The sequence below is a fragment of the Zingiber officinale genome, chromosome 1A (assembly GCF_018446385.1).
Source record: "Zingiber officinale cultivar Zhangliang chromosome 1A, Zo_v1.1, whole genome shotgun sequence".
Lineage (NCBI taxonomy): Eukaryota > Viridiplantae > Streptophyta > Magnoliopsida > Zingiberales > Zingiberaceae > Zingiber > Zingiber officinale.
Window position 1 is genome coordinate 141086472 of NC_055987.1, and position 21764 is coordinate 141108235.

Here is a 21764-nt window from a genome sequence, read left to right on the forward strand (position 1 = left end):
AAAGTTTTTCCATAAATCCAATAAATATGTAGACAACCTCTACTATAGCTTTCAATAAAAATTCACTCATGATATATAATAAAATCTATATATTGCTACAATAAAGATTGTCTCTCCCAAAAATTCTATCACAAAGAAATACAAATGGCACATGTCAAAGTATTTCTTTTTTTTCTTTTTTTTCCTTCTTTTGTTTCTTACGTTTATGATTTTTTTTCTTTTTCCCTTTTTTCACTTTTTTTCAACATGTTGTGCATCACTATACAACATCATCAATAGCTTAAAAAAAGATAAATAGCATGATTTACCTATGGTAATCAAGCATGGTTCACCTATCACTACAAAAAAACTGTCACTTAGGGACAAAATTTGCAACAAATTTTAGAAAAAAATTCGTTGGAAATTGGATTTGGGACGAAAAATGCATCAAAAAAAATTCGTTGGAAATCTGCCGTCCCAAAACTTTGCGACGAAAAATTAAGATTTCGTTGGAAATTTTGCAACGAAAATCATATTCGTTGCAAAATTCGTTAGAAACTTTGCGACAAAATTAAAATTTGTTGCAAAATTCGTTGGAAAACTGCAACGAAAATAAATATTCGTTGGAAATGTCAGCAGAAAAAATCTCCAACGAACCCTAAATTTGTTGCAAATTAGCAACTAAAAAACGTATTCGTTGCAAACAGATTTGCGACGAATAATTATTTGTTGGAAAAGTTTCAAAATGTAATATTACCAACGAACATGTACATTCGTTGGCAATTGCCAACGATAATACAATTTCGTTGGAAATTTCCAACGAATCCATATTTTCGTTGGAAGTTTCCAATGAATCCATATTTTCGTTGGAAATATCCAACGAAATTTATATTCGTTGGAAATTTCCAACGAATCCATATTTTCGTTGGAAATTTCCAACGAAATTCATATTCGTTGGAAATCACCAACAAAATATAAATTCGTTGGAAATTTCCAACGAATTCATATTGTCGTTGGAAGTTTCCAACGAATTCTAAATTCGTTGGAAACTTCCAACGAATCCATATTTTCGTTGGAAATTTACAACAAAAATCATAGTCGTTGAAATTTTCCAACGAATTTAGAATTCGTTGGAAACTTCCAACGAATTTATATTTCGTTGGAAATTTCCAACGAAAATATGGATTCGTTGGAAATTTCCAACGAATTTATATTTTTCGTTGCAGTATTCTGATAAAATACGATATTTCCAACGAATCTAAATTCGTTGCAAAATTTGTCCCAAAAATAAAAAAAATATCCAGCCCTATATAATTTCAATATTTTTTCCTATTACAATTTTTTTCAAACAGATTCAACATATATAACACACTAAACAGATTCAAACAGATTCAACATATCCAGCACTATAAACACATTAACAGATTCAACATATTCACCACTAAACACAATAACACAAATATAAATCATAAATCAACAAACATATTAGTGTACAACAAAATAAATTCAAACATCAATAATATAAACCCAAACACATGCACCATTAAAACATGTTGTTCCATATACAACCTAAACTAAGAGCATAAAACTAACAATACAACACATCATCATCCAACAATACAAACTACAACAATATACAACTACAACTAACACCCTAAACCAAACACTACAATAAAGTTATAACAAACATGTCATAGTATCCAAATTTCAATATCATACAAGAACATGAAAAAGATAGAGTTGAAGATAATCTTATGGAGATCCTTCTCAGTCCAAATCCTTCTTCTACCTACATCAAAAGATAAACAAAGAAAAAGAAAATCTTATAAACCAACACAAAAGTAAATAGGTAAAGACTTACATATTTTTACATCAATACCACCATCATCTTCACCTACCAACCCTGTTTGAAACAAAAATAAGAATACTAATCAAAATACAAAAATTAAGAATTTATAAAAGCGATAAAATAAAAGAAGTCAAAAATTCTAATTACAAACACTCATGCATCATCATCAACATCATCGGCGGCATCATCATCGACATCATCATCGTCATTAGCATCATCACCAATACCAGGAGGAATATAGCTTGGACCCGATCTAAATTTTTGAAATTGTTGTAAAAGAAAGGCTTGCTGTTTACGCATTTCAACCATATCTAGATCTCTTTGTGAATTTTGTTTTTGAATTTCTAAAATTTGCTGATCCCTTTGAGATATTATGTCTTTCAAATTGTCAACCTCTTCAGTTAAGCTATGAATCTGTGCCGTTACTGCGGGTCGGGTAGAAGAAGATAAAGATCTTCGAGGAACATTATGAATTCTACTCATAGAACCCATACCTATTATCCTTCCCCCTTTGACTCCCCCACTGGCCTCTAACCATAAATCTAAATTATTAGTAACAGACGGCTCAGATCCCTCAATATTATCACCATCACCTGAACTTCTTTGAGATAATGATAGCTCATCATATCTCTCCTATGAAAAATTAAAACCTTAATTAGAGCAAATAGATAAGTAATAAAATCTAAGTTAAAATTATGATTAAAGATTAAATCAAACCTTAATTATTCTAGCTCTATCTCCACTCCAAGTCTTGTCTTTTTTTTGAAAAGTGCGGACGAAAGTGTCTATAAAATCGGGCTCTTTTCCCAAATCCCTAGACTAAAAATAATACGATTAGAAATAATATAATAACAACAAATATATTAAAAATCTAATTGTAGAGTTGAAAATTTACCAATCTACGTGAATGCTCCTCGATATTTATAGATCCTCCTGCATATATTGCACGTGAGTCTCCAGAATTATAAGCTTGATTTATTTTATTCCGCAAACTCCTTTCTTTGCACTCATCAGTTTGCCAAAAATTGCAGATCCTAACCCAATTGTCCGTCGTGATAAAGGGAGGCTTTTTTCCAGTACTTTTGGCATGGTTTAATACATGCCGAATGTGATCACCACATTTCTTTTTGAAAATTCTTTTAACTTCCATCTCAAAATAAGGGTCCCAACTAAATAATCGCTGAAATGAAAAAAACAATAGATTATACATGAACGTAATTGTTTTATATATAAAATAAATTAACTATACCTTAAACTCGCACCACCAGAGTTCTTTTGTGGGTGCTGGAGTGCTTGAGTATGACATTGAGTCTCCTTTCCAAAAGTTATTCACAATTTGATCAATCTCACGAACAACAGTTACTGAATTTTCAAATCTATCATAAAATTACAATAAACAACGTTAAATAATTAAGATAGTTAAAATATAATAATTTTAATACTTACGAGTCTCCAAGAGGGACTATATGCAGTCGAGCGTCGGCAATATCAACGGTTGAGTGTCTGGCAGGTATCGGCGACTCAAGTGGGGAAGGTGAATGGCCATGTGAAGGTCCTGCCGGTGACTGGCCACATGAAGGTCTTGCCGGTGACTGGCCATGTGAAGGTCCTGCCGGTGACTGGCCACATGAAGGTCCTGCCGGTGACTGGCCATGTGAAGGTCCTGTCGGTGACTAGCCACATGAAGGTCCTGCCGGTAACTGGCCACGTGAAGGTCCTGCCGGGGACAGTCCACGTGAGGGTCCTGCCGGCGACTGGCCATGAGAAGGTTCTACTGGCGACTGCCCACGAGAAGGTCCTGCCTGAGGGGAGGGCGTAGGTACCATCCTATCAGATGGTGAATCAATCTGGCCAATGCTTGAATGGTGTCGTCTATGGCGTGCCCGTCGAAACTGTCAACCAAAAATCAAAATTAGAATAAAAGAAATAAAAAACTTAATGCTTGATGAAGAAATATGAAAAACTTACAATATCCATAATATAAAAGTCAGAGAGCGAGAATCTGCAGTGATAATGTCTCACCTCTAATGACCTATAGAACAAAAAATAGCACAAATATAACATATATAAATTTAACAATGAGATATTATGTAGACAATTAATTAAACTATGAATTTTATAAATTTACAAATTAAAATTAAATATAAAAAAACTTATCGTACATGTTAAAAATCAAAGTTGTCGTCGTCCTCCTCGTCCTCGTCCTCGTCCTCTTCCTCCTCCTCCTCCTCCTCCTCCTCATCATCATCATCATCATCTTCATCATTATCATCAACCTCATGAAATTCACTGGCATCCACATTTATCACTACTCCGCTGGGATCTCGTAATGTTGGAATAATATATTCCTCGGTCTTAAATGTATTCACAACCTCCTCTTGTTGATATGCAATGTCTTCCCAATGTTCCTCTATTTTTTTCCGTGCTTTAGTTTTACAAACAGCCCACCAATCCATTTTATCACGTTTCAAGCTAGGGTATGAAGCATAAAACACTTGAATCGCTTGTTGTGCCAAAACAAAAGGTTCATATCTCTTATATAATCTTTTATGATTTATTTCAACCAAATTATAACATGGATGCACCTTCATCCCTCTGATAGGATCAAACCAGCGACACATAAATAAGATAACTCGCATTTCTGGACCAGGGTATTCTATCTCTATAATTTCATCCAGTAGACCATAAAAAGCAGTGCTTACACCTCCATCATTGGATGACTGAACACATACCCCACTATTCATTGTAGTCTTCCCTTTTCCATATTCTTGAGTATGAAAATTATATCCATTTATAAAATATGCTGGCCAAGTGCGTACCATTGCTTTTGGACCCCAAGATAGATGAAATAACATTTGATGTTCGAGATGAGCTTGATTATCATAAACCTAAACTCAAATGAATATGTTATTCAGTTAAAATATACTATACCAATACGGTAAATTAGAATACAAGGTAAAAATTACTTACATATGATTTGAACCAAGGTGCAAATTCTTGATCGCAGAAACGATCAAACTCTAGTGTTGGCATATCATAATACAAGTTTTGAAAAATCCTATCATAAAAAATTGAATTATAATAACAAAAAGTTACGATAAAAAAAATAGGAAAGATATACTAACTCGAAATATGGTGATACTTCTGGACAATTAAGTAAAACATATGTCTGGGCTGCTCACCATTCTTGATCAGTTAAATATCTTTGCTTACATTGTCCACTCGGTCGACCAAGATAATTAAAAATTGAGAATATGTTCGTATTGGGATCAATAGGACCTTCATCATTTCTTCCAGGTCTTCGTCTTTTGGTCTGAATGTGAGGCTCAAAATAATACGATGCAAAAGTTGTTACTTCCTCCACAATGTATGCATTAACAATAGAGGCTTCAACATGTGCCTTATTTTTTACTTTTTTCTTCAAATGATATAAAAATCTGATTGAAATATAACAATTTGTATTAGAGGAATATATATAAAAAAGTTATAAATTTACAATGCATTAATAACGAAGTATATAAGATAAAACAAAATATACCTTTCAAATGGATACATCCATCGAAAATGGACTGGTCCTCCAACTTTGGCCTCATATGGCAAGTGAACCAAAAGATGTTCCATTGAATCAAAAATGAAGGTGGAAAGATTCTTTCTAAATTACACAAAATAATTGGAATGTCTCTTTCTAACTTCTCCATCTGTGAATATCTCAAAACTGTTGAGGAAATATCATGAAGGAAAATGCTTAACTCCGTAATTGTACCCCATACAAAATTTGGTAAGAGTTCCTTAAAAGCAATTGGAATAAGTCTTTCCATAAATATATGACAATCGTGACTTTTCAAACCAATCAATTTGAATTCCTTCATATCGACGCATCTCCCAAGATTAGAGACATACCCATCAGGAAATCTCAATGATTTCAACCATTCACAAACAACACGTCTCTGTTCTTTATTCAATGTATAAATTGCCTTTGGCTTTGGTCCCCTACTACTTTCATCCACATCAAGAGTGGGTCGTTTACAAATTAGTCGCATATCTTTTCTTGCATTCAAATTATCTTTTGTTTTTCCGGTAATATCCATCACTGTATTTATGAGATTATCAAAAACATTTTTCTCAATATGCATTACATCCAGATTATGATGAATTAAATTACTATACCAATAAGGTAAATCCCAAAATATACTCCGCTTAGTCCATTTATGAGTGCTTCCATATTCATATGTTGTACCATGTGGTTCTTCAATAACAGATGGAAAGTGACACACTCTATACCAAATATCTTGACCTGTCAATCTTAATGGCGGAGGTGTTCTTTCAATTCTATTCCTAGTGAACTCATCTTTATTCCTTCTGAAATTGTGATTTAATGGTAAAAATTACCTATGACAATCAAAATAACTCGGCTTTCTTCCATATTTCAATCTGATCGACTTTGATCTCTCCATACATATTGGGCAACCTAAGATTCCCGCAGTACTCCAACCAGATAGCATTCCATAAGCTGGAAAGTCATTAATGGTCCAAAGAAGAGCAGCCTTCATAACAAACATCTGATTAGTATGGACGTCATATGTAGGAAACCCTTCATCCCATAGTTGTTTTAGCTCTGCAATCAGTGGTTGCATATAAACATCTATTAACTTCTTTGGATTTTGCGGGCCAGGCACAACTAATGTTAAAAACATATACGGTGTTTTCATGCACATCCCAGGTGGAAGATTATATGGAGTTAATATAACTGGCCAACAAGAATACTGTCTTCCTGATTTACTAAATGGAGCAAAACCATCAGCACAAAGACCTAACCAAATGTTTCAAGTCTCCTTCGCAAATTCAGGATATGTTCTATCAAAATTTTTCCATGCCTCTGCATCTGATGGATGACACATTAATCCCTCCTCTGTTCGATGATTTGCATGCCAAGTCATGTGTTGAGCAGTGGTCTTTGATGCATAAAGTCTTTGTAACCTAGGAGTTAATGGCAAGTAAAATAACTGACTGTATGATTTACGTCGTTGTTGACTCCTTCTAGAGATCTTGTACCTATCTTGATTACAGAATCTACAAACATTTGCATCTGCATCATCTCCCCAATATAGCATACAACCGTCTCTGCAAACGTCAATTCTTTCCACCGGAAGACCTAATTCTTTCGTAAGTTTTTTCATACTGTAAAAATCATTAGGCAGTATATTATCTTGGGGCAATGCCTCTTCAATAGCTTGAACAACCTTATTGAAATTATCTTCCGACAAATTAGACTCTGCCTTGATATTCAACAGTCTTGCAGTGAATGATAATTTAGTATGCTTGTCACAACCAGTCCATAAAGGTTCATCTGCAGCACTTAACACTTCCTGAAATTTAAGATATGTTTCATTATTCACAATTTCATCAACACCTGGCACTTGTACCTCTTCTAATGGTGATGCATATGTTGTAAACATTTGCTCAACTGTTGGAGGGCAGCTAGAACTGGCACCATGTGGTTCAGGAATTAAATTCGAAGCCGCTGCATCAAATATCATTCTTTGATATGGATTTAATTGATTATAATAACTTTGATCCCTAGAGACTTGTATGTTGTGTCCATAACAATCCTCATCAGATATGAATGGTTCACCATGACATGTCCAATTATAGTAATTCGAAGTAAAACCAAATCTACAAAGATGCTCTGAAACTTTATTAGATGGTAAAAATTTTCCATTATGACACTTTCTGCATGGACATCGTATCTGATTACCATCCATAAACTCAACATTACTAGATGCAAAATTTAAAAACTGTCTCAACCCAGTAATAAACTCATCAGTTAAACCCCCACGGTCAGGTAAATTTTTATTATACATCCAACTTCTTTCATTCTGCATGTTGCCTGTTTCAAATAAAATATAGTAATAAAAACTCCTAGAACACAAATACTAATGGTCAATATTACTTAGCTCACATACAACTACAAATAAAATATAATATAGGAAAATAAAAGCATGCAATCATTATTAAAATATCAGGTGTAAAAAAATATACCTAACAAAGGTAAATAAAATCGAAAGTCTCTCCCAGCCACGTCAAATCCAAACCTGCAAAAACAATAATATTAAATTTACAATAAAATAAAAAAGTCTAGAAATTATCAAATATATTCTTGGCCCCAACGACAAGGCATTGACCCCCGGTCAGCTGTGCCACTGTAACGCACAGACAGCCCACGACCAATCAAGATTGAGAACAACTAGTTGACATCAAACAATGATCTGTCGGTTTACAAACAGAGGTCACCCAATGCTATCAGCAGCTGGCGGACAGCATCAGTCGCCAGTGGCCAGCCTACGCCGCCAGCGGGATCACCAACGCCAAACAACAGCTAAGTGAGGCCACCATCAGCCATCCTATGCCGACAGTGGACAGGGATGTTGCTAGTGGCCAACCTCAGCGCCGTTGAGAGCAACCAGGAAGCTGCGAGAGCGGCCAGGCGCCAGCGCGAGGGGCAAGACGGCACCTTGAGCTACCAGGGACCGCCGTGAGCTGCCATTCGCCGCTGTTCGCAGCCACTCACGGCCACACACGACCAGGCACCAGTCGCGGCCGGTCGCGGCCGGTCGCGGCCAGGCGCGGCCGGTCGCGGCCAGGCGCGGCCGGTCGCGGCCAGGCGCGGCCGGTCGCGGCCAGGCGCGGCCGGTCGCGGCCAGGCGAGGCGCTGATGAACGATCGCGACGCCCTGCTGGACCGCGACAAGCACGGCCAGCGCCACCCGTGAGATCGGGAAAAAAAGAAGAGCTAGAACGAGAGAGTGGCTTACCAGTCCAGAGAAGGTGAAAAAATTGCCGCAGCTGCCGTAAGGAAAATTAGGTCAAGAGAAGATGTGAGGAGAAGAAATTGGGTCGGGTAAGGATATGTAATTAGGGATCTTCCAACAAATTTCCATCAAAAATATTATTTGTTGGATATTCGCAACGAATCCACAATTCGTTGGAGATTTCCAACGAATTGGCAGATTCGTTGGAAATGTTTCCAACGAATCTGCCATTTTATTGGAAATCTCCAACGAATTTCAGATTCGTTGGAAACCCTTCCTATTCTTAAAATCATGGTTGACCGACCTAGAGACCTCCGAATTCGATGAAACCGGTTCCTGTGTGCTCCTCTATTTATCCTGACTTCATATGTGCCCTCAAATATTTTTTTTACTTTATATATTTTTTCTTTTATTTTTTCAACCCCCAATGTGTTGGAAAAATTAAATTTAAGTTTAAAAATTCACAAATCAAAATAAATTAGCTCCGTAATTATTTTTAATTCATGGATATAATCACGAGAACCTTATGCTCCCCAACAAACTGATTTCATCTCGTTCTGAGCACTCAAACATCATTTATTAAATCCACCAAGTTCAACTAAACTCCGTTTTGATTTAAAACACTAACACATTCATGATCAAATTCGAATTCATCCAATTGACCTTGATGTAAAAAATTTATCTTAATTCAAAAAAAATATTTGAGGTCATCTATAGAATCAGGAGACCAAGAGGAGCACATAGGAACTTGTTTCATCCAATTCCGAGGTCTCTAGGTCGGTCAAATGGGTTTTTAAATCATAGCATACTTTCCAACGAATCTGCGATTCGTTGGAAATTTCCAACGAATTGGCAGATTCGTTGGAAACGTTTCCAACGAATCTGCCATTTTGTTGGAAATCTCCAACGAATTTTAGATTCGTTGGAAACCCTTCCTATTCTTAAAATCACGGTTGACCGACCTAGAGACCTCCGAATTGGATGAAACCGGTTCTTATGTGCTCCTCTATTTATCCTGACTTCATATGTGCCCTCAAATATTTTTTTTACTTTATATATTTTTTCTTTTATTTTTTCAACCCCCAATGTGTTTGAAAAATTAAATTTAAGTTTAAAAATTCACAAATCAAAATAAATTAGCTCCGTAATTATTTTTAATTCATGGATATAATCACGAGAACCTTACGCTCCCTAACAAACTGATTTCCTCTCGTTCTGAGCACTCGAACATCATTTTTTAAATCCACCAAGTTCAACTAAACTCCATTTTGATTTAAAACACTAACACATTCATGATCAAATTCGAATTCATCCAATTGACCTTGATGTAAAAATTTATCTTAATTCAAAAAAAATATTTGAGGTCATCTATAGAATCAGGAGACCAAGAGGAGCACATAGGAACTTGTTTCATCCGATTTCGAGGTCTCTAGGTCGGTCAAATGGGTTTTTAAATCATAGCATACTTTCCAACGAATCTGCGATTCGTTGGAAATTTCCAACGAATTGGCAGATTCGGTGGAAACATTTCCAACGAATCTGCCATTTTGTTGGAAATCTCCAACGAATTTCAGATTCGTTGGAAACCCTTCCTATTCTTAAAATCACGGTTGACCGACCTAGAGACCTCCGAATTGGATGAAACCAGTTCCTGTGTGCTCCTCTATTTATCCTGACTTCATATGTGCCCTCAAATATTTTTTTTACTTTATATATTTTTTCTTTTATTTTTTCAACTTCCAATGTGTTTGAAAAATTAAATTTAAGTTTAAAAATTCACAAATCAAAATAAATTAGCTCCGTAATTATTTTTAATTCATGGATATAAACACGAGAACCTTAGCTCCCCAACAAACTGATTTCTCCTCGTTCTGAGCACTCGAAAATCATTTTTTAAATCCACCAAGTTCAACTAAACTCCATTTTGATTTAAAACACTAACACATTTATGATCAAATTCAAATTCATCCAATTGACCTTGATGTAAAAAATTTATCTTAATTCAAAAAAAATATTTGAAGTCATCTATAGAATCAGGAGACCAAGAGGAGCATATAGGAACTTGTTTCATCCGATTCCGAGGTCTCTAGGTCGGTCAAACGGGTTTTTAAATCATAGCATACTTTCCAACAAATCTGCGATTCGTTGGACGATTCGTTGGAAATTTCCAACGAATTGTCAGATTCGTTGGAAATGTTTCCAACGAATCCTAAATTTGTTGGAAATCTCCAATGAATTAGCAGATTTGTTGGAAACATTTCCAACGAATCTGCCTTTTTGTTGGAAACATTTCCAACGAATTTAAGATTCGTTGGAAACTCTACCCTCAAATTTTTGCTATAAACTTGCGATGAATTATATATTTGTCGGGAATTTCCAACAAATAATAGTTTCGTTGCTATATTAGCGACGGATATACTATTCGTTGCAAAAATTTGCAACGAACAAAATATTCGTTGCAAAATTTGCAACGAACTAAATATTCGTTGGAAAATTTGCAACAAATTTTATTTTTTGTTGTTAACTTGCAACAAAATTAGCGACAAATTATCTTTTGTTGCTAATTTGCAACGAATTTATTTTGTTGGTAAATTTGTTGCTAATTCGGAACAATTTATTATTTTGTTGCAAATTTTGTTGGAAAGTTTGGAACAAATTTTAAATTCGTTGCAAACCGTCGTCCCTAATAGATTGTTTTTTTGTAGTGTATGCTTCCCCTAAATTTTAGTAAGCTATTTCTCCAAAAATATTTCTCAATAAAGATTGCTACAATAAAGATTGTCTCTCCCAAAAATTCTATCACAAAGAAATACAAAATGGCACATGTCAAAGTATTTCTTTTTTTTCTTTTTTTTCCTTCTTTTGTTTCTTACGTTTCTGATTTTTTTTTTCTTTTTCCCTTTTTTCACTTTTTTTCAACATGTTGTGCATCACTATACAACATCATCAATAGCTTAAAAAAAAGATAAATAGCATGATTTACCTATGGTAAGCATGGTTCACCTATGCTTCCCCTAAATTTTAGTAAGCTATTTCTCCCCTCACCCCCACTTATTTTTGTCTATCTCGGGCAAAATACTCATCATAAACATTCAAAAATATCCACATCCATAAGAAGAGTAAAGTGGAAATTAATAGAAGAGAAAAAAGAATGAAATGTCTATAAATAGGGGGATTATTCAAGAAAAGTGTAATAACAAAAGGAATGAATAAAAGAAAGTGAGATAGCCTCACTACAAGAAAAATCCTCATAGACATCGGTGGAACAACAACAGATTTAAGCAAAAACCGATGTCTTTGAGTATTTTACACCGGTTTTTCCAAAAACCGATGTCTATGAGCACATATTTTCGCTCATAGACATCGGGTTTTTAGGCGATGTCTATGAACGCCTTTTTTTTCGTTAATAGACATCGATTTTAACAGCGGTTTTTAAAATCCGATGTCTATGAACCAAAATTCTAGCGGACTTTCTTAGCGCACTTTTTTTTGGGCTTCTCGTCGCCCACCATAAATCGAAATCCTAATCCTCAGGCGCCAATCTCGCTCCTCAGGCGCCGATCCCAGCTCCCCTCGCCAACTGCACTCCTCCCCAGCCCCTGGCGTCGTCCCGCAAATCGAGTCCCTCCCGCTCTTCCGTGATGTGCCCGTACTCGAGCGCCAGGCGCTCTTTCTCCGCAAACTCCGGATCTGCTCTGTGCTCTTCGACTTCTCTGACACGCTGAAGTCGGCTCGCGAGAAGGAGGTGAAGCGGCAGACGCTGTCGGAGCTCGTCGACTTCGTGCAATCCGGCTCCGGCCGGCTCAACGAGCAGGTACAGGAAGAGCTCATCCGACTGTGTCTTCATAAGATCGACTCGGTGTGATGTGTATGGCCAGGTAATGTATCATCATAAGATTTGAATCTACTACTTTTTCTTTTCTGTAGCCAAGGGATTTTATGTTTTCCCCCTTTCTTTGTGACTGGGAAACAGGAGAAGAACTACAGTGAAAAGGTGATGCTGATATACGATGGCCTACATTATGATGCATTAGCTGTATGTCAATTTTGTGGTTGTCTCAAAAAAAGACTGTCACTTTCCACATTTCAGCATAATAGCTAACCTAACCTGCTTTGTTGTAATTCAATATATGTTTCTTGCAGATGTCTCCATATGATGGGGCGCCTGAAGAGTTTGATCAAATTGTTTTTTCTGTTAGAAGTGACCATTCCATTGGACCTGTGGAGAACTTTGCACTTAATCTGGTTAAAGATGCCCAAAAGTAAGTGTTTTCTGTAAAGAGATCATCTTCTTCTCTTCAGCTGCAACAAAATTGGCCTTAGATGAGCATATCAAAATCATTGTGCTTCTGTTGTAATATTATAGCTACTTGAGGTTGATACTCAATTTGCATCATTTAGGCAAGCATAACTAAATTCATTTGAAGCTACAATAACCTAAACAATATGTACTGAAAGCCACAAGATGCACAATTTTTTTAGCATTCTCAAAGCCTGATATAGCGATCAAAATACTAATGTTTTATTTTAGTTTCTTTTGTTTAAGAGAGGAATAGATTTAAACTCAAGGCTTTGACGACTTCTATGGCTCAGATGGACTAGGCTAGTTGACACCTTTAAACTTTTCACTGTATATTTGATAGATTTTCTTATCTAGTTCAGAAGTTATCCATTGTAATCTCTTTCCTTCTGATTTGGGTATCCGACTGTGTCTTCGATCTGTTGTATGTGCGAAGCTCGTGAGTAATGTAGCACATTAGGAATATTACATCACATCTACTTGTTCTAGCCCATGCATAGCTTTGTCTTCTTTCTTCTTTCTTCTTTCTCCTTGCGAGTTAGTATTTCTTGACCCTGTTTCTTCCCTAGACCTCTTCAATAGACCTCTTTCTTCCCACGAGGTTCAGATTGTCGCAGGTCCTTGGGAGTGTTTGGCGAGCTAACTTACAGTCACTACATGAAGGAGTGCTGCAACGATGAGAGATGATGATCCAAAGAAAAGCAAGGTTTTTTTTTTGCAAGATAAAAAAATAATATATTTCTCTTCTTTAGTTCTGTTTTCTTCATCTCTAAGATGGTTGATTTGGGCGTGCTTTGTTCTCTCAGTTTCTTGGGAGCAGCTGTCTTGGTCCAAGGCCTTTGTTAAAAAATGGTTCAACATCAAGAGCAAAGGTCAGGATAACCATGTCGATGAGATTGCTAGCAAAGGTGTGCCTGATCTCTTCTTCTTATTCAATTCTAGTTTATTTTAATTTTAATACAGTTAGAATATTTTTTCTAGATTGATTGTTTTTGTTGGTCGTCGTATTCTATTGTTGTTATGTGTTTGGTGCTTTATGATTTGTTTGTTTATGATTGTGAACTTGTTTTAATTAAGGGTACAATTGTTATATATACGTATTGATATTAGTAATTCTTAATTTAATATTCTCCTCTATTGTAATATTATTTTAATAGTGATTGTCTGAGCCTTTGGCTAGGTGTTGGGTTGTACTTCCTTGGAATTTTTGCCCTGGAAGACTGTTTTGGGCGATTTTAGCAAAATTATTATTATTAATGTATTTTCTTCGTTCCTATTTCTGCTGTGATGTTGCCATCTTCAGTTGATTTTCATTGACAGTGCGTAGATCTGTATGCCACGAGTTCTTGAGAATTCACAATTGATGCTCCCTAATTGTTGGTTTTATTGCTTGTGAAAGTTGAGATCTTGTCTTTTGTTTCTCATCTACAGGTGCGAAGATAGATTTTTTTTGCCAATTAATTGGATAATTTTTCAAGAAACATGAGCCAACCACCGTTAATTTATAGTTTTGTGGCTAAAGGGAGTGTTGTGCTTGCTGAATACACTCCCTTTTCGGGGAATTTCAGCACTATTGCTGTCCAATGTTTACAGAATTTGCCTCAAAATAATAAGAAATTCACCTTCTCATCTGATTGCCACACATTCAACTTCCTGGTTGACAAAGAATTTGGTACAGTAAATGAAATTTTACTTCTGTACCGTGTTGGATATTTTTTTTTCATATACCTTCTTTTCTTTTGTGTAGTGTTCCTCGTGGTAGCTGATGAAGCAGCTGGAAGAAGTGTTCCATTTGTGTTTCTAGAACGTGTCAAGGATGATTTCATGCACCGCTATGGACAAAGTATCAGTGGTAACAACTCCCATCCACTCATTGATGAGGAAGATGCTGATATGTTTGGGGACAGATTTAGCACTGCTTACAGTCTTGATAGGGAATTTGGGTATGTACACATTGTTGCACTTAAGCTTCCAGTTTATCAATTTCTTTGCCCTTGGTATAACATGAGATGATCTTCACAGGGTTGATTGGAATTTTCAGTTAAAAACATTTACAACTAGAAATAGTGGGATTTTACAGTTTGTTAGTTTAGTTGTAGTTGTTTGGTCATACTTTAAGATGTGACTACTTTTTACAGTCCAAGGCTGAAGGAGCATATGGAGTATTGTATAAATCATCTAGAGGAAATGAGCAAACTTTCAAAGCTAAAAGCTCATATAACTGAGGTTAAAGGAATAATGATGGACAATATAGAAAAGGTATGCTGTTGCTGGCCCCGTTACTAACAACTTAGCAGCACTCTGTAAACATAAGTTTACTACTTTAAAATGTGGTGGTTTTATGGATTTAATGCTGAGAATTTGAACTCAATTGTTAATGCTGAGTATTTGAGCACATACCTATACATGATTTAATGCTGAGTAATAGTGCTTGTTGTGCTAACTATACAAAATCCTACCTGTAGGATTTGATGACAATGTGAGCTTTTATTTGGATTGGATGAGTACAAGAGGTTTGAGTTCATTCGAAACTGAGTTTTGACATGTTTAGTTTGCCTAAGACGATCGCAGTCGAGTCGAGGTGCCTTATGAGTCTGCTGAGTTTGGTTGAGGGCCGTTGCACTTTGGCCGAGTTAGGATTGGGTTAGTGCGAGATGGATGATGTTGAAGCTGACATTCAATCGATGCCGACTCGTCTAAACTTACAAAAACAGACAAAAGTCCTTGACAGCAATAGTACTATTAACACCGACCCTTCTAGTGTCATCGTGTACTAGCGACTGCCCTTGCCTCTTGTTGGTTCCATCATTTTACTATGAATGAACTACTGTGAGGACAAAGTTTGATATGTACATTGTCGACCATCCAGAGCAGCAAGCTAATATTAATAGGGGATATTTCCTGTTAAATATTATTATTTTTCCTACAAAGGAGATGTTAAGTCCTTGATAAAACAATATTTGTTGAAGAAGCTTGTTGTTCTTAATTATCATAGTTATTTGTTGTTATGTAGTATTTATGGAGGCTTGGTTTACTTCTTGTAATAAATAAAAGCAATTCCAACCTTCTTGTCGTTTACTTCTTGTATATTATTAACCTTACTCATGTTTGCTTGTAACATGAAGAAAATACCAGAGACAACTAGTGATTATACTGCAAAACACGTTGATTTCCTTTTCTTCTATGCATATTTGCTATTTTTTTGCTAATCGAAACGTTTGGAAAGAGCCATTTCAGATCCAATGCATATTTGACATCATTAAACCTTGATATTTAAATTACTTCTTGTCATTTCACTGTATAGTATACGAGAAGCAGCCAATCGCAATCTAAAAGCACTTTTATCTTAGTTTCTCAGGAAACTAAGATTGTTATAACAATTGATCTCTATATGATTTTTCCTCTTGTAGAAAAGAGATGGAGATTGTTTATGGTAACTCTCTTGACATTATATAGCTTTGTTGGTCCTCTAGGAGCACATCTGAACTCGATCACTTTCTGCTTAACCTAGAGAAGCTTACATGCAGTATGTATTAATAGTGGTCTTTGCCTTTGCATTCGATCTGACTATAGTATCTCTTTTTGCTCGTTTATCAAATTAGATTGCCTCCCAAAAGGATGCAAGGGTTAGATGTGAACCTGCTATTCATAGATCTATCACTATATGATGTGGTTGAGATAATTGATGAATGTTTATCTTTTTAAGCATTCCAATTAGTCATCTTGTTACCTGGTGCTCTTATTGTATTTTCAACTATGATTTTTTGTCTTGGTTTACTAATATATTATTTATGTGTTTTTACAGTTTACAAATCTCAAGTACTCCAGAGTTGTAATTGATGAAGTGTGGTTCGAGTGGGCTGAATGCATGCTAGATTACATTTGAGTAGGAAAGGTATTTGATTTTTGAAAACTTTGGATGATGCATGCATTTGCATGGAATGTAAATTGCGTATATTGCCCCATGTCAATTTCTTTCTGATGGTGATATTCTAGGACTTCTGTAGCATGTATAATTCTTCTGTTTTTGTTCTTTGCTGTAGTTAAGTAGATCAAATGATACTTTTGTTTGACAGATTAGAACAGTGGATGTTTTAACTCAGAAAACTAGGCATTTGAAGGTGAAAAGTGATGATAATAGTGAAATGAAAGGCGCAAGAAGAATGGAGCAGTATAGCAAGTTGAACAGATTCTGATTCTCATAATTTAATGTAGCCTCAGCTTGATTTTTTACTCACGATGTTCTACCTTGATGTGTTGTTAAAAGAATGTTCTACCTTGATTCTGATATCTATTAGCTTTTGATGTAAAAAAATATTTGTGTATTTTATGAATATTGTTGTAAGAAGAATATTTATGTAATTTGTGAATATTTGTGTATTTTATGGATATTGTTGAATGAAGAATATTTGTGTAATTTGTGAATATTTGTGTATTTTTTTGGTTACTGTCGGTTTTTCACTATTTCGGAAATCAAATTTGTGCTGTTAAAAAATACTAATATTATATCGATTTTCCACCGCTGCAAAACCGGTGTCATTAACTAATATTACATCGGTTTTACACCGTTGATAAAACGGTGTCGTTAAGTGATACTACATCGGTTAATAACCGATTCGAACACCGGTGTCGTTAAGTGATACTACATCGGTTTTAACCCGATGTCTAAAATGGCAGACCTTTTACATCACCTTCATAGACATCGGTCGAAAATGTAATAGACACCGGTGGAAAACCGATGTCTATGAGGGTTTTTGTTGTAGTGCCTTCATAAAAAATATGTAAACTTATGATAATGTGGTCTTGAAAGAATTAAACAAGTTCTAGAGTAGCATTAACCACAAGTGCATCACACATCAATAGGAATAATAGGCTAAAAAAATATACTCGTTAGGTATATCAAAAATTATCATCTCAATCTATCAACATAGAATCTATCACCAAGTTGTAATCATATACAATCCAAGAATCCAATTATGACAATAAATCATCAAATCTGACAATCAAATTTAATTAGCTTTCACAATTTCTAAGATGATAAAAAGAACGCATTGGGGATTTATTGTGAAAACCCAAATAACAAATAAAGTAGACAAAGCAAAGAAATATATACAAGCAAACATAAAAGAGAAGTGAGATGGAACCAACTCCCCTAAATTTCTGATGGTTGGATTCGATTCAGTTTCAACAGCCAATCTCGAAGTGGTAAGAGATGGCTCATTTGAAATATCCACTCCAGAAGGTTGATTATTGCATAGTGTTAGGGCTTTCATCAAGTGACAGAATGCATCCTTGTGTGAATTACTACAAATGAAATGTCTGAAGAAATTCTGTATACTAAAAAGAGGATGCAATTCTTGCACGCATACTATGTAAGATAGATTAGAAATAATAACAAAATCAACAGAGCACGAATCAAAAGATGTGTCACATTCAATACAATCAAAATGAATTACCTCCATGGAATTTCCTAAAGATTCAGAAGAAATATCAACCTTATCATCCTGAAAGGTATCTGGAGTTTCTAAAATAGTGAATGCAACATTATCTTGGTCAAGTGATAGATCTGGCTTTGGATCAAGTACAATCAATGGAAGTGATTATTGAGTCTCCCCTACACTTCCATCATCAATATGCACAATAAAAGGCTCAACTGGCTCAACTGGTGGTGGAATAGTCAAAGGAAATGATTCTTGGGTCTCCCCTACACTTTCATCATCAAAAACACCTACAACATCAAGAATATCTGGAACAATAACATCATCAATAAAAATATTATTAGGAACAACTACAATATCACAATGAAAAAAATAGAAGAGTCATGTAAAGTAGCAGAATAAAAGTCAGAAATGTCACAAACTCTATAATCCATCTCCTCGAGGATTGATGCAGTAGGTTGATCTGAATGCAATTATAATTGTATCAATGAACATGTTCTTGGCTTGAATTATGTTTCTTGTTGTTGCAAAAATTGTTGTGACTGCTCCCTAAAATGCTTCTTAAGCTGATGGTGTTGAAAGTAAGGCTGGTAATACTGGGGCCACTCAGAAATCCTTTGTTGTGTGTTCCCATACCCTAATCCTGTAAATAAATTATGTTAGATCGAGAAGCGCTAGAGGGGGGTGAATAGCGCTCGCAGCTATTTTGTTCGATTCGTAAAACTATCAGAGTTAAAACACGTAGTGGAATAAAAGGATTTACTTCGTTCGGAGCCTAAATCGACTCCTACTTGAAGGCCCGCGATCCTTGATCTCTTTCCGTGGGAAACAACTATAAGTTCGATAAGGTTTACAAGTATAACAATTTACAGCTTAATTTAAACCAAAAATATTATACCGACAACAATGGATGAAAAAGCGAAGCTCCGGGTCGTCGGTGTCAAGTTGCAGCACTTCCGGGTCGTCGATTAAGCAGCACGCAGCAAGAGGATCACTTGGAATAAGTTGTTCTGAGCTGCTGGTCGAAACCCTCTTATAAAGGGTGTTCAAGGTGCCTTGAAAGCCATCCAAGGTGCCTCCATGCTGGCCGAGTCACACGCTGAGATAAGGGTTGAACTGGTCGAACCTTATCAGGTTCAAGGTGCCTTCATGCTTCCTCAAGGCGCCTTCATCCACCAGTCCAAGGCGCCTTGAGCTTCCTTCAAGGTGCCTCCAAGCCTGCTTCACAGCCAGCTCATCTTTTGCACCCGAGGCGCCTCCAAGCTCCATGGAGGCGCCTCGGACACTGTTTATCCAAGGCTTAACCTTGTTCTTTTGTACATGCAAGACATGTTAGATCCAAAACACAAACATATCCTGCAACACAAAAGTTATCACATATAATATCATAAATAAGAAGTTTGACAGTCATTGGACTGTCCGGGTCTGACTTCGGATTTCCGACCGGAAACCCTAGGTTGACCCGACGCCTACTGTTCCCTTTGTGGGGAACGCGTCCTCACCTACTCCCCTCAGGAGAGATTACCTGATGCCAGTCCGGGCCTCCAGACCGACTGGACTTTCCGCCTAGGGTTACCACCCCTTAGGATCTAGGGTTACCGCCCCCTAGGGTTTTTCTCCACCTAGGGTTACCACCTCCTAGGACCTAAGGTTACCCCTTCTTAGGGTTTTCCTCCACCTAGGGTTACCACCCCCTAGGACCTAAGGTTGCCGCCCCTTAGGGTTTTCCTCCACCTAGGGTTACCGCCCCCTAGGACCTAAGGTTGCCGCCCCTTAGGGTTTTCCTCCACTAGGGTTACTGCCCCCTAGGACCTAAGGTTACCCCCCCTTAGGATTTTCCTTCACCTAGGGTTTGTAACGACCACCCTTCTTACTACTACTACTACTCTCTAAGAGTGACCGTTACTTATCTACTACTCTACTTAACCGGTTTATTAAAAATCTCTAGGAAAACCCTACCGAAAAATTTCGGCAGAGTCTCCCCTGTACCGGTGACCCCAAACTGGGATACAAACACTATATACACAGCCACAGGCGGCTGGAACATATTTTTCACAACCACGCAGAAATAATAACACGACACTAAAAAGAAACTATTCTAGCAATAGAAAACTATATAGCTCCAACAATAGGAAATAACTCAACTAACAATGCGGAATAGACTCAATTAATCAATATAGACAAAGGAAACAACTAATACAATCTCTATCAACTTAATAACTGAAAGAAAACTCAAAGGAGTCTTGACAGTTTCCTTAGCAAACTCATGATCTCTCCATAGTCCTGGCATCACACACCTTCATCACCACCACCTTGTCGCCTTCCTTGCTAAATCTTCTCCTTTCCTTTATCTGCAGTAGGAGGAAGTCTATAAGCATAAAGCTTAGTGAGCGCTATCTACTCACAAAAACTCGATATGCACGTATATAAATAAAAACATGCTAAAACTGAATGCTAACATGTAAAGCTACTCATGCTCATAAATAGCAAAGGAATCAAACTAACTGAAATACTAATCATGTATAGCTAATCATGCTCAAAATCCAATAAAGGAATCATACTAACTGAAATACTAAACATGTATAGCTAATCATGCTCATAATCCAATAAAGGAAGCATACTAACTGAAATATTAAACATGTATAGCTAATCATGCTCATAATCCAATAAAGGAAGCATACTAACTGAAATACTAAACATGTAAAGCTACTAAACTTGTAAAGCTACTCATGCTCACAAGAATAATATACTAACTGCATGCTGAAAGCAAATAAAGCTAAACATGCTGAATAATCTAGTAGCAAGGAAACAATTGAAACTACTACTGCATGCTTACTAAGAACAGCAAGTAAGTATAACTAACTGAAATACTAACATGTGAAGCTAGTCATGCTCATAAATAGCAGTAGAAAGTCTCAATGGCATGCTAATATAAAAGAACTAACTTGCTGAATTTTTAGAGATAGAAGTGACTATCTTGCTGAAATAAAACTAAGACAGTTAACTTGCTGAAATTGAAACAAAAGAACTATCTTGCTGATTTCTGAACTTAAATTAAGTTTATTTCTTTTGTTCCAAAAGCTTATATATATATGTATATATATATACTTCAAAATAGATAATAAACTTCTTTTGGGCCCGGCATTGTACCACTTAGCGCGCATTCTTAATAAGAATCGAGGTAGCTAATCCCGAAACTACTAAGATACTTCTAGGCCTTGTGCCTAGGGGCAACTTGGAGCCCATCCCTTCTAGGCCATGTGCCTAGGGGCAACTTGGAGCCCATCCCTTGGATCTTGTGTCCGGTACATGCCATTTAAAAGTAAAATACTTTTTATCTTTAAATACTTCTTATAATAAAATGCCTTGGCATTTAATAAGCACCTTGTG

General features: G+C 36.3%; 2 protein-coding genes and 1 long non-coding RNA gene across 3 annotated transcripts; 1 reads left to right on the plus strand and 2 right to left on the minus strand.

The window, feature by feature from the left end:
- Nucleotides 1-1709: 1709 nt before the first annotated feature.
- Nucleotides 1710-4853, minus strand: LOC122004178. The gene is made up of 9 exons (XM_042559105.1): nucleotides 4648-4853; nucleotides 3797-3860; nucleotides 3588-3720; nucleotides 3275-3491; nucleotides 3078-3204; nucleotides 2724-3008; nucleotides 2546-2647; nucleotides 1851-1882; nucleotides 1710-1768 (listed from the first exon to the last, which is right to left on the minus strand). The coding sequence occupies exons 1-8, from the start codon at nucleotides 4710-4712 to the stop codon at nucleotides 1874-1876; spliced, it is 1002 nt and encodes a 333-aa protein (XP_042415039.1). The 5' UTR covers nucleotides 4713-4853; the 3' UTR covers nucleotides 1710-1768; nucleotides 1851-1873.
- A 2645-nt stretch (nucleotides 4854-7498) lies between these two features.
- On the minus strand, nucleotides 7499-8854 carry LOC122036191. Its single transcript, XR_006127331.1, has 3 exons — nucleotides 8640-8854; nucleotides 7868-7920; nucleotides 7499-7715 (listed from the first exon to the last, which is right to left on the minus strand). It is a non-coding gene; the product is annotated as an uncharacterized LOC122036191 (long non-coding RNA).
- A 5564-nt stretch (nucleotides 8855-14418) lies between these two features.
- LOC122004192 (vesicle-associated membrane protein 727-like) lies at nucleotides 14419-15419 on the plus strand. The gene is made up of 4 exons (XM_042559118.1): nucleotides 14419-14608; nucleotides 14684-14879; nucleotides 15075-15195; nucleotides 15402-15419. Exons 1-4 carry the CDS (start codon nucleotides 14419-14421, stop codon nucleotides 15417-15419), a joined length of 525 nt encoding a protein of 174 aa, XP_042415052.1.
- Nucleotides 15420-21764: the final 6345 nt, after the last annotated feature.

Bases quoted from the DNA above. Each gene is read 5' to 3' on its own strand.
- LOC122004178 (XM_042559105.1), bottom strand. From the start codon at position 4,712: ATGATAATCAAGCTCATCTCGAACATCAAATGTTATTTCATCTATCTT. The intron at 3,492-3,587 runs GCCAGTCGCCGG...AGTCACCGACAG, and splicing joins GCCAGTAGAACCTTCTCATG to GACCTTCACATGGCCAGTCA. The intron at 2,648-2,723 runs GTAAATTTTCAA...TATTATTTTTAG, and splicing joins AGGAGCATTCACGTAGATTG to TCTAGGGATTTGGGAAAAGA.
- LOC122004192 (XM_042559118.1), top strand. From the start codon at position 14,419: ATGAGCCAACCACCGTTAATTTATAGTTTTGTGGCTAAAGGGAGTGTT. The intron at 14,609-14,683 runs GTACAGTAAATG...TCTTTTGTGTAG, and splicing joins CCTGGTTGACAAAGAATTTG to TGTTCCTCGTGGTAGCTGAT. The intron at 14,880-15,074 runs GTATGTACACAT...TACTTTTTACAG, and splicing joins AGTCTTGATAGGGAATTTGG to TCCAAGGCTGAAGGAGCATA.